This window comes from Sitophilus oryzae, unplaced genomic scaffold, assembly GCF_002938485.1.
Source record: "Sitophilus oryzae breed Bouriz unplaced genomic scaffold, Soryzae_2.0 scaffold_576_pilon_pilon, whole genome shotgun sequence".
Classification (NCBI taxonomy): Eukaryota; Metazoa; Arthropoda; class Insecta; order Coleoptera; family Curculionidae; genus Sitophilus; species Sitophilus oryzae.
The window spans coordinates 198,219-212,027 of record NW_022147169.1 but is presented as its reverse complement, the minus strand read 5'-3'; the positions used below and the strand labels follow the sequence as shown (position 1 = coordinate 212,027).

The 13,809-nt window shown below is 32.4% G+C and overlaps 1 protein-coding gene across 3 annotated transcripts in view; it reads right to left on the bottom strand.

The window, feature by feature from the left end:
• Positions 1-13,809, bottom strand: part of LOC115887466 (peptidoglycan-recognition protein SC1a/b-like) — a 125,575-nt gene that overhangs the window by 31,815 nt on the left and 79,951 nt on the right. Inside the window, exon 3 of one of the 3 annotated variants that reach the window (XM_030906910.1) lies at positions 2,433-3,576. The exons of the other annotated variants lie outside the window; for them this stretch is intronic. Coding sequence (XP_030762770.1) covers positions 3,002-3,576 — 575 coding nt within the window. The 3' untranslated portion in view covers positions 2,433-3,001. Of the gene's footprint in view, positions 1-2,432; positions 3,577-13,809 lie in introns of those variants that run through there. 3 annotated transcript variants of the gene reach the window in all.

Here is a 13,809-nt window from a genome sequence, read left to right as displayed (position 1 = left end):
TTGGTAAAAAAAACTTATTTGAATCACTTAATAACCACTTTAGAGAACAAAATATTTTTACTAGCCACTTTAACAACCTAATAGAATTAATTTCTTCTATATATGCAACTGTGCGAATTCATCATTATAACAAAAGTCTGTTTGACAAAAGTAGAAGTATACGGTCTAGTTATAATAAGTTAGTATTATTTAAGGGACAATAATATTTTGTAATTCTGTAAAAATATATTTTTTTTTTCAAACGTCAAAAAAGTATTAGTTTTTACAACGTGACTGACAATATAAAAAAGTAATTTTACTGCCTAGGCATAAAATTAAAGCACTTTTATGCCCAAGCAGTGCGAAAATATATTATTAAACTGACATAAAGTGTCAAATTCAACGAGCGTAACCATAGTTTCTCGATATATAATTATATACAAGGTATTACAATATAATTATACACATCAAATCTTTTTATATTATTTGGAACGTTTGAAATTGTTTAAAAATTATCTGTAGCGTTTCTAAAATAGCATGTTCTATTCAGAGTAAAAATGACTTTTTGTGCCTCGCCTGTATGTAAACGTTCAGCCTCGCCACAAAAAGTGTCATTTTTATTCCTAATAAAACAATATACTATTTTTTTCACACGTCACAAAAGTATTAGTTTTTGCGACGTGATTGACAATGTAAAAAAGTAATTTTACTGCCTAGATATAAAAGTAAAACACTTTTACGCCCAAGCATACAAGTGCGAAAATATATTATTAAACTGACATAAAGTGTCAAATTCAAGGAGGGTAACCATAGTTTCTCGATATATAATTATATACAAGGTATTACTTTTAAATCTTTTTATATCATTTGGAACGTTTGAAATTGTTTAAAAAATTATTTGTGGCGTTTGGAAAAAAATAGCATGTTCTATTCGGAGTAAAAATTACTTTTTGTGCCTCGCCTGTATGTAAACGTACAGCCTCGCCACGAAAAGTGTCATTTTTATTCCTAATAAAACAATATACTATTTTTGTGATTAATATTGTGTTATTTTATATTTTATAGCCCATTGTAGAATTATTTTTATTTAAATAGTTTTAAATAAAGAATTTTTAATATCATAAGGTGGTTTTTCTGCAGTCCTATTCTACAATTAAATTTGCTTATTAGCGTCCTACACCAGAAGATTTGGCCTGCAGACTTGGTCTGCGGATAAGAACTTTGTGTTTGTGTGCCGGACCAAGTCTGTAGCAGGCCAAGCCATTGGCGGACCAAGCCTGTCACAGGCCAAATCAGAGCAGACTTGATCTGTCAGATTAGATTGGTCTAAAAAACGAGTAGCCACCCATACACCAGAAGATTTGGCCGGTGGACTTGGATCACCCTTATCACTTACCCCCGGTATTTTCAGGTACAGATAGCGTGTTATATATTTTATTTGACGGATAGCGTGTAAAAACGTGTATCTTCTACCAATTGTTTTATCTTTAAGATTGTTATTTGTTAGATAAAAGTTATTTATTTATACCTGAAAATACCGCGCCTTAGGGGTATAAAAAATAGATAATAACCTACCCTCAGACCTACTGAATATATATATATATATATATATATAAAATTTCATCAAACTCGGTCAGGCCCAGTCAGGCCGTTTCGGAGGAGTAAGGTAACAAAAAATTAAAAAAAACATCCCCTATTAAAAAAGAGCGGTTGATGGTAGAAAAAGAAAATTTAGGGTTGTATGTATTTTTGCCAAATTGTATTAATGTATTAATTGCCAAATGTATTAATTGCCAAATCATAAAAAAATAGAAATAAAAAAAATTCCAAAAAATTAAAAAAAAATATTTTTTTTTGGGCCACCAAATCGATAACCTAGTCTCAGACCCACTGATTATACATATAAAATTTCATCAAAACCGGTCAAGCCGTTTCGGAGGAGTAAGGTAATAAAAAAAATTAAAAAAAACAACCCCTATTACAAAATAGGTGTTGGTGGTAGAAGGGTGAAAATTTAGGGTTGTATGTATTTTATAATGCCAAATCATAAAAAAATTAAAATAATTTTTTTTTCAAAAAAGTAAAAAAATTTTTTTTTTTCTTGGGTCACCCTTATCACTTAGGGGTATAAAAAATCGATAACAACCTAGTCTCATATCCACTGATTATACATATAAAATTTCATCAAAATCGGTCAAGCCGTTTTGAAGGATTAGGTAATAAAAACTGTGACACGAGAATTTTATATATTAGATGTATATCATTATTCACTTAAAAATTTCTAAATCCGCTCCTGGCGTGACCCCCACCAAAGGAACCCAGATCGGAAAAACAGGCAGCCTTCGCGCATTATAAAATAGAGCATTTGTTACCTCTTTCTCTTCTAACCTCTTTGGCGTGAACATAGTAAAGCGATCTGCTCGAGCGGTTAGATCGAGTGGCGAGATCGATTCAAATTATTTTGTTTTCGTCGCTTTGTCGCGCTGTAGAAAACAATGGATTTCCAAAAATTAATAGATTTAGTGTTTGTAAGAGAGTTTTGATTGGATAAAAAGATAGTAATCACCATAACCGGTATATTTTAGATAAGTTATCTCTCCGGGTGTTGAAAATTTCATGTACACCACATCTTTTCGTTTGTTGGTTTCGAATAAACCAAATGTTTGCGACATTACTGTCCAGAATTTTAGCTGCTGTTAACATTTGAAATAATAAATAAGTAAATGAAACTAATAAAATTGCAAGTACCTCGCTATTCCTCGCCACTCTACTATGTTTTAGCACCTCGAGGCTCGATCGACGCGATATCGCGCTGCTTGCTCGCCGCTCTCCTCGTCGCACCACTATGTTTTTAGCCTTAGACGATATTACCCTCATAGTATCATTCAGCTAGGTGTGCACTGTATATGTATAATATATAGGAGGTAGGAGGTAAATTGTGTCCAATAAACTGATTTTGATTAGAAAAACATGCCGGAGTTCGATATCCACGGATATTAGGGCATCCTGTATATGTATATCACTAAATAAAGTTCTTTAACTTCGAGTCTAACATAATGTCTCTACAAAACGGAAGGCTCTGGTTGCATTTTATGTGCACGCTGGAAAAATGAAGACTACCGTTTGATGTCCCTCTATCAATCAAAACGTTTATGGCCTGAATCATACTATTTGAAGGACTACTAGTTGAGAAGTCTCCGATAAGTGCCACATTCGCATCGTTATCCATTTCATTTTTGACACCCCAGCCTCTACCTTCGTAAACCTTTCCGTCACCTCCAATCAAAAAGTTGTATTTGACGTCTGGATAGTGTAACATGTCCATATCGTTCTCCTGGATTTGGCGAAGTTTCCTAGAACAGCTGGAAAAATCACTGCAACTCTCGGTTTTTGTGTGTTCTATGTTAAGGAAAGGAAACTTTTTTACTTCGGTTATATTCGTGGGTGGTCGGGCATTCCAGGAAGAACGATTAACATATTGGTCAATTGGTATCGTACTGTTGACTTTATAACTGCCTTGTAATATCAGTAAAGCAACTAATCCGCCTATGCATATTATTAGAACGTATAATGGACCATATGGTAGTAGTGATTGCACTGGAAAATAAAATCAGTTTGGATATGTGCTTTAAATTTCCCATGTTTCTTTGGACAATAATCGCTCAATAATGGTTGATACATATTTCTGTGTTTTTCTAGCGCGTTCTCACGAGTCGATTTTGGTTGCAGTTGTAAGCAAAATCTGTGTGTTTTTAGAGGTGGCCCATTTTTTATGATTCGAAATAGTTTTTTATAGTGATAACGTTGAAATTAAGCGTAGAAGTCACGTCAAAATTTTGGCGTTTGATGGCTACATTAAATTATACCAGCAGAAAAAAAAGGTGTAAATAAAAATAAATAGCTAAACAACCAGTACGGATAGAGCTAGTGGAGCCAAGATCGCTGTCATTTTAGACGTAAATTTATATGGGAAATGTCATCGATCGTCATTTTCCAGCCAACTGGACGCCGTTTTTTTCGATTATACGGTTTATAATAATATATTTCATGTTAGGTACAGGGTGGGTCAAATTGGACGCTTTTAAAGGGAAACACCCTTTTCTATAGGAGATAGACGAAAACTAATATCGGCGTCTGGAGCTCAATTTTTATCAAAAACATGATAGTGAAAACCGCACATCGATATCTGTGACCGTTTCGGAGTTACGGGGTGTTTTTCAGAAATGTGCATTTTTAACAAATCACTATAACTTTTTTGCTATGGAAAATTTTGTATTTTTGTGAAAACATTTCCAAATCACCTTTTTACGTAGAATTTAATGGTTTAAGTATATTTTTTTTAAATAATAATTTAAGAGTTATCAACAGAAAAATTGATTTTTTATTTGGGACACCCTATATGTTTTTAATTAAGTGAAAAGAACTTAAAATTACCTTTCCAAAAATATAGCACACTTGATATTTTGTTATAGTTTCCTTCGAAATACAGAATTTTTATAGGTTGGCCACTTTTAACTAGTAGGCTTTGTACCCCTTATTGATGATCTGCCCCTAATGGAACTCGAAAACATATTTTTCCAGCAAGGCGAGGCACCGCCACAAAGTAAATAAAATAAATAAATAAACTTTATTAACTTTTAGATTAGTACATAAAATAACAGCCGTTTCTTTAATAAAGACACCTAAGACAATGTCTTGTGTTGTGCCTTGTTTTGAGAGTTACTTTCTTATTAAAAGTTAACTACACGCAGAAAGAAAGAGAAAAAAAAAACATTATAAATATGTAATAAAAGTATACAAGCTATGATTCTAAAGGTTGATAATAATGGTTTGTCCTAGACCAACATGGAGTGCATTATCACATAATTGACAACTATATAAGATTTAATGTTCTTTTTGAAAATACGGCTAGAATATCTCCTGTATAACGAAGGTAAACTGCTATATAATTTTATTTTATTCCATTATAAGATATACTTTTTTGGCAGACTGATTTACTAACACGATCTATAGGAGTCATCTGTGCAGCTTGACTTCTGGTATTGTGTGAGTGGTGCGCATGATACAGATTGTTCTTCGAATGTATTAATATTAATATAGATTTAATATATAGACCTCTTACATTCAGGATACAATTTGTTGTATAGATATCTCTTACACTTACTCTACTTTTAATCTTGAATATGACGCGTATGATAAAATTCTGACAAACTTGTAACTTTTTTAGTGTGGTTTCATACGCCGAACCCCAAACAGATATGCCGTAACTAAGAATTGATTCGGCTAAGCTGCTATAAACGATAAGAAGTAGTTTTTGAGCTAGTACATTGCGCAATTGATAAAATCTGTATATAAGCTTTCTGATTCTTTTAGCCAGATAATCTATATGGAAAGTCCATTTTAAATAGTGATCGATGAATACACCCTGGTATTTCACAACATTAATTACTCCGTCATTAAAACCTTTAATATACATGGGACCCAATTGTCTACTTTGCCCTGCAACAGTCGGTGAGAAAGCCATATATTTAGTTTTTGAGACATTTAAACTCAGTCTATTAGCATCCAGCCATTCTTTCACGTCTTGCAGTGAGGCTTGAGCTTTGTTCCACGTCCTTTCCCATGCAAAATCTTCACAAAGCAAAATCGTATCATCCGCATAAGAAATAATTTTACATTCATTATAGTTTAATAAATCATTGATAAATATAAGAAATAGGGTAGGTCCCAGTATAGTTCCCTGTGGAATCCCAGTTTTTATAATTTTGGTGTTGCTGAGTATCCCGTTTATGTGTACCTGTTGATATCTTTCTGTCAAATAACTTTTAAATAGTGTACAAATTTTACCTCTAATACCTATATTGTTAAGTTTTTCCAGTAATCTGCTGTGATTCACAGTATCAAATGCTTTTTGTAAATCAAGAAAAATACCAATCAAGAAAAATACCAAGTTATCAGCAAATTTTTGTAGCCAATTTCGAGAATAATTAAATAGCTAACCAAGATTCCAGCCGTTGGCTGTCGAGGCCGCCGGACTTAGTGCCTGTTATCCTTAGTGGATTTTTATCTTTGAGAAAGAATAAAGGTTCTTTTTTTCTCTCATTTTTAAATTGCCCGTATAATCTAGACAAGAATTAGAAGTACTTAGCCGTTATGCGAGGGTATCTTTTACCCCCACTGGGTTAATTAATTCCGCGAGAAATGTTCAAAAACGGCCCATCTGTCCATAACAGAAGACGGTCGACATGTCGAACACCTGTAGCAAAATCTCATATCTTTGTTTTGCTATTAATTTTTATTGTTATTAGATATAGTCTAAATGTTATTAAATATAGTTGAAATTGTTATAGAAGTCTGCATCTCTCATTGCAAATATTATTTTCGTTTTAATTGCTGCTCACAGCTACAATTTTTCGCATTACAGCCGGCGCAGGCTCCGTTCAAAGCCTTATTCAAAGTAGGCTAAATTTTTTTAAAAGCTCTATATGTCGAAGACGAAAATAACAAGTATTCTACATTTTTGGAAAGGTAAAATTAACTTCTTTTCAATGAATTAAAAATATACAAGGTGTCTCATATAAAAAAATCAAATTTTCTGTTGATAATTTTTAAATTATTAATTTTAAAAAAATTATACTTAAACCATTAAATTCCACGTAAAAAGGTGCTTTGGAAATGTTGTCAGAAAAATACAAAATTTTGCATAGCAAAAAAGTTACAGCGATTTTTTAAAAATGCACATTTTTTAAAAACAACCCTTAACTCTGAAACGCGGTTTTCATCATCATGTTTTTGATAAAAATTGAGCTTCAGACACCGATATTAGTTTTCGTCTAGCTCCTATAGAAAAGGATGTTTCCCTTTAAAATAATCCAATTTGATCCACTCTGTACATGGTACACGTTAGGCTACGTTTCACTACCAAACTTCTTTGTCAAAGAATTTGACAGTGTAATATGTGTGATTTTATAAAATACTGTATACTGTACTGTGAATTTTTTCATCAAATATCTTTTATAATAGATCTTTGACAAAGCAATTTGATTGTAATACCGGCCTTAGAGAGGAGTTCGCTTAGAATTATATAGGGTGTTTCAAAAAATGTGCCATCTATCGTAAAAAATAAGATTCCTCACATAAAAATAAGACGTATTTTTCATATCAACATAGGTCGGATTCTGCTTTGTTTCATAGCTACAGGGTGTTAAAGTCTTAATAATTTTTCGATTTATTATAATTTTCTTCCAAGTTCTTCCAACCTAGTGTGAGTACATATCATAAAACCTCTGACGAGGGGTAGGGGACTCAAAAAACTCACAACCTTTTAGGATGTTTATTTCAAAATTTAATTTTATTTAAAATTGGGGGGACATGTTTCGGGATTCATTTAATTCCCATCCTCAGGCCCAGAAAGACAAAAGACACACCAGGAAGCCATATCAGTGGGAAAAAATAAAACAATTGGATTGTTACAATTCATTAAACAATTGTACTCATTGTAATTGCAAACCAATCCAATTTCTCTAAAGATAAACCCTTCGTAGTTGTTCTAGTCAATAAAGGCTTATACCATAATTCTTAAACATAGTCTTATATTATTTTATTTAATATTTTTCATTTTTCGACAAGGATCAACGTCTAAGTCTGGTGCTGTGATAATGTATCATTATCATAGCACACAACAACGAAGGGTTTTTCTTTTGAGAAATTGGATTGGTTTGCAATTACAATGAGTACAATTATTAATTGTTTAATGAATTTTAACAATCCAATTGTTTTATTTTTCCCGAGTGGTATGGCTTCATGTTGTGACGTTTATTTTTCTGGGCCCTATGTCGCCGCAATTTTAAATCAAATTAAATTTTGAAATAAACATCCTATAAGATTGTGAGTTTTTTGAGTCCCCTACCCCTCGTCAGAGGTTTTACCGAGGGTTTTACATTCTTTTATTGATTCTAATGAAGTTTTGAGGGTGAAATTTACTATAAGTGCGACATATTTAGACTATTAATGCTAAAAAGTAGAGATAAATTCATCAGGGAGATGCATGTGGGTTATCACTGGAATATTTATCTGAAAAAAACATGTGCGCCACTGACTTTTTTCTTTTGATATCAAAATTGTGTAGGCCGTTTGATGCAAATTAAAAGTTTTCTCTAGATATTTTGTCGAATTCGGCCTCCTCGATGAGATAAATGCAATTTTATTAATCACAATTAATAAAATTAAAATAATAAATTATATATTTTACCTTTAACTTGTTATTAAATATTATTACTATGGGAAACCCCGTAAAACACACGAAAATGGGACACCCTATACACGAAACTGACTAGCAATTATCATCTATAATAGAGCAATATTGTAAAAAATACACAATTTTGATTTTTTGTCTGTACAGGGTGGGAGAGATTCTTTGGTTAATTTTTCGAAATATACTTCATATGAACTATATTATATGAATGTCAACTTATAAAAAACTTATAAAACGACTAAAATCTTGACTTCTGAGATAAATGGTTTTAAGGTTTTCAGGTTTTTTAAATAAAAAAAATTACAGCTTACTATGTCATCAAGCGTTATGTATTAATTTATTCATTTTGTCGATTAATTGTCCAGTTCAACGTGGAGAAAAGCCTTAAAATACAGGGTGGTCCGAACTGTATTCCGAAAACTTCGGCAGCACATTCTGCAGATAAAAATAAGTAAAAAAGTTCGTATAAATGTATGCCCTAAAATGCTTAGTTTCGGAGATACAGGATGTAGAAGTTTCATTTATTTCGATTTTTTCCAAATAACTTATGAAGTAACGTCAATATTTGGATGAAAATTGGTGTTTCAGAGTTTTTTGATATGAGAAATTTGATTTTGATGTCAATATGACTCCTACTTGTAGAGGGCGCCGCCTACATGTGTTTTAACTGTTTTGAAGAGTAATAACTTTTCGTCCGTACCTGTATAAAACTATGAGTGAAAAAATATACATTTCCGTGACTTTTTACGTAAAAAATGTCTCTTGGTAAAAATCGTTACGAGCAACCGTTCTCAAGATATTAAGAATGAAATTAGTCAATACATGTCATTATTGACAAAAAATAAACACGTTGAGTTGAGATAGTTACTTGGCTGAAATAATAAATTTGGAAAATTTTTATTTTTTTAAATTAATCATAAACTTTTCTGTGAAAAAATGATGATAAAACAGTTTCTGTTGAACTTTTGGCACAAAAACATTTCAAATTTATGATTTCGGTCTAATATCTATTTAGTCAACATGTTTAATTTATGTCAATGATTATAGGTATTGATAATTTCGATTCCCAATATCTCAAGAACCATTACTCGTAGGGATTTTTAGCAAGAAACCATTTTTACGTAAAAAACTTCGTAAATGCATATTTTTTTACTCAGTAGTTTTATACAGAACGAAAAGTTATTACTCTTCAAACCAGTTAAAAAATATGTAGGTGGCGCCCTCTATAAGTAGGAATCATATTGACATCAAAATCAAATTTCTCATGCCAAAAAACTCCCAGACACCAATTTTCATCCAAATATTGACGTTACTTCATAAATTATTTGGAAAAAATCTCGAAATAAAAATGAAATTTCTACACCCTGTATTTCCGAAACTAAGCATTTTAGGACATACATTTATACGAACTTTTTTACTTATTTTTATCTGCAGAATACGCTGCCGAAGTTTCCGGAATATAATTCGGAACACCCTGTATATTTATTTCATATTATTTAAAGCTAGAAGCTATTGCACTTACTTTTAAAGCTTTAGAACAGCGAAAATGCCAGTTACCCAGAATATAAACACTTATCACACTTAGGCCATGCACTGCTGCTCGAACCGATGCGATGAGACACACGATCAAGAGTAATATAAAGAAGGAGGACTGCATATTTTTGGAAATTTAAATTCGAACAATGATTTTATCTGACCGGGTGTTTTACGCAAGCATTTGCGTAAAGATTAACGTAAAGTATTCTACTACATTTGATTATTTCGTGGAATGTTTTAAAAATAACGATAACATGTCAAAAATGCATTAAAATAAATAAATCGTTGAATACGTTTTACCATACAGGATGTCCTAAATGGGAAGGGGGTAATAGGATTTTTTTCAAGATATGTAAACAGGATATATTCTCTGCCACTAGGCCTTAGATGATGCAGGATGTGATATATACAGTGTGGTTCATTAGTCGAAGAAATCCAATATGGTCGTTGTTAATGAAGATACGAAAAAAAGTAGTTATATTAATGTTGCATTGTTTATCAAGATTCATATTGTAAAAATATGTTGTTGTTTGTTGAATACAGTAATAATAAATTTGATTTTTAATTCTAAAAATAGTAAGTGTAACCGATAGAGGTGTGTAATTCGTGAACGAACTAGTTCCAATGAACTATTCCGACACCGGAATGAAAGGAACTAGTTCCCGGTTTCTCAAAGAGCTAGTTTTTGAGGATCTATTCCGGGATCGAGACTGTGAACGATATATAATAATATGCGACGGCGACGGATCGGCCAGCACGATCCTAGCCCGATACTAGGCAGAAGTGGAGAGTGACAGCCGTATGTTACCTGTCCCGGACCGAAACAACAAGGCGACGATGATAGATTCGGCTTTGTCTATTGCCACAGCCGGCGTAATTATCATCGAAAATTGTCGTGGACTGTTTTTGATTTTTAGATTTTTCTTTGAACATTTTATGGGAATGTTTCATTGTTGGTCTCTAAAATTTAGAAATAGCTTATAAAACGATGTAGATATTCTGAATTTTTAGATAAAAACAAAAAGCTTGAAGTGAGGAAAAATGCAATTATTCGTAAAACTTTTGTATTATTTGCTCCAAGTGATTTGTGATACTGTTTTTTAAACTCTGCTTTGAGTTTCTTATTTAATTCTTTTACCTGCAATGAAACTTACCTATATGTTTTTAACATACGCAATTACACGTTTCGTTATATTTCGTACATTATTAAAATTATACAGATCATAATATGAATAGTTCTGAGTGGAAACAAAACCCATTAGCAAGCAACGGGGATGTCAATGTTAGTCGGGAACTATTGTGAACTGAAGACCTAGTTCAAGGAACTATTCCTCGGGACGAACTACAACTAAAGAACTAGTTCCTAGAATTCCCATCTCTAGTAACCGACGTCTTAAGCCGGCATCCCACGACGCGGGACTTGGCGAATTTCGGCTTGGCAAGTCAGATCGCCAAGTGGTGAGTCAGCGAGCGTGGTTGTTTCCCACGGCGCGGCGCGTGGCGAGTGCAAATTTGTGCGCGACCGTCGACTGGACTTGTCAAGTTGCATAGTAGTGAAAACAGTGCAATGTACATTTGTTTGTGGCAGTGTGTAGTCAACATCGTGAAGGGAAGAAGAAATAATAAGATTCCGTGTAAAAATCTGTGCATGTATTCATATGCAAACCAGTCCGGTTTAAAAATGTCGTCAGTTCCTGTGCCGGTTCCAGTGGTTGCTTTTACTTTTTGCCACAGTGTTCTAAAAGTTGTCATCAATGCTTCTTTCTTCTTTTTAAGTTCCACCACCGTGTATTTGACACTTAAATTAGTTTCAATTCTTTTCCAACTATCATGAACAATATTTCTATTTTTGTAGTTTGGGTCCTTTTGATTCCAAATTGCTGGTTCTCCTTCGTAAAGTTCCAAAAATTCTATAACCAGTCCATTTGACCACTCCATTCTTCAAAAAATAAATAAATGACAAACTTAATTTGCAAAAAATACACCTATCTCAACGATTATTCTGCGACGATATGAAGAACGCTACTGAGACTACAAAATATTTTTGTTTAATACAAGCCTACGTGGGAATGGTAGGAAATGATTCAACAATGATTAGACAAGTCAAGCCTGCGATGCTCGTTCATCCTTTGACTTGTGCCGACAACTGACCGGAAGACCGCGCCGAGCCGAGCCGCTCGTCGCATCGACGAGTGCTCTCATTCCCACGATGCGTGGCTCGCCAAATCGCGCGCCAAACTCGCCAAGTTCCGCGTCGTGGGATGCCGTCATTATACTATTCTTTGCTCTTATTTTCATTAATATAAAAACACAAAAAGGTTAGAATAAATATATGTTCTCTGTTAGATCATATTTTGTCAAATTTTTTTCTGGCAATATGTAATAATTTATAAAAATCATCAGTTTTGAATTCAGCCGGAAATTGCACATGCTTTCATAATACACAATCACAACATTTTTTAACTTTCATAATTATGATCAAAAATATTCTTAAAATGATACGCTTGCATTGCATATTTTTCAAGTGGAAATACTTAATTCACACTATTTCACAATCCATTTTTGAATATAGTTATAAATATTTCATAATCCTTGTGGTAAAATAATGTCTATTTATCTACAACATAATTCCCAGTTCATTTTGGAAAATGTGATGCAATTTAATGAACTTTTAAGTAGTTTAATTGTTGTTGGATATTTTAAGTCATCCATAAAATTATTTATACAGGGTGAGTCTTAAATAAGTGTAAATATTTTTAGGAGTGGTATATTTCGACACCAGGAACACGTCGTCTTATTCTCTGATACTACCAGGGTTACGACTTTACTTTTTGGTTACGGCATTAAAAGGGATGCAAATACAGAAAAATTCCGGTGGCTATCAATTTTTTTTAAGATATATTTTTTAAAATTTTCAAACTTGAATAACTCGGTTATTTTTGACTTATTTGAAAAACGGTAAAGAGAAAATATGTTTCTTTTATCGAGAGATCTACCAGCCCTGAAAATATTTGCACTTATTTAAGACTCTGTATATACAAGTGGTTTATAATATTTCCAATTTTTTAATTTATTTTTTTTTAATTGAAATACCTTTTTTATTTGTTTTGGTTTGGTATTAATTTTCTTGTATTACCAATTAGTGATTTTCTATCTAAGTATCATATTATTAATTTATTGTAGGTACAGATGAGAATAAAACTACTTAAACAAAACGATTTATTTTCAGAATAACAATAACAAAATAAACCATAAAAGCATAAAGAACATAAAAACATAATATATTAAACTCGATATTAAATAAAATTTTGTGGTACTTGGTACAGGATGATCCATTTTCGCGTGTTTTACAGGGATTCTCGTTTATGAACAGAAGTACAAAGATGCGGTTTTCATATTATTATGCTACTTTTATATTTATGAAACTAAAAATGGTACACACATATTTGTCCTAGTCGTCTTAGTTCCTGAGATACAGGGCGAAATTGAAATTGTTGCATTTTTCGACTCAACTCATATCTTGGCCATTATAACTTATCGAAAAGAGTTTATCCATAGAGTTTTACAAGTAAAATTCAGTGGGGCATCTAAAACTAAGATACAATAAAAGAAATAAAAGGATTGAAAAATGCAACATTTTAAAATTAGCCTCGTATTTCAGGAACCAAGAAGACTAGGTGTGTACTATACTAGGTGTACGAAAAAGAAATGCTGCTGTTAAAAATTTATCATAAAAATATTTAAATCTGACGTAAGCCTTTAAGACTCAATTATTTTTGACGATTTATGTCTTTTTTAAGAAGACTTAAATCTTTTTATGACATAAATCTTTTCTAAAAAGACTTAAACCTAATGACTTAAAATCAAATGACTTAAATCATTAAAATTATTTAAATAAAACATTTCTGTGAGCTTGCAGCTCAGAGCAGAGAGCTCTCCAACACGCTGTCTCTTATACAGGGTGGCCCATCGAAAACGTTCCGCAAGGCATAACGGCCAGGGTAATTTTTTTTCAGAAAATTCAAAAACACGTCAATTTT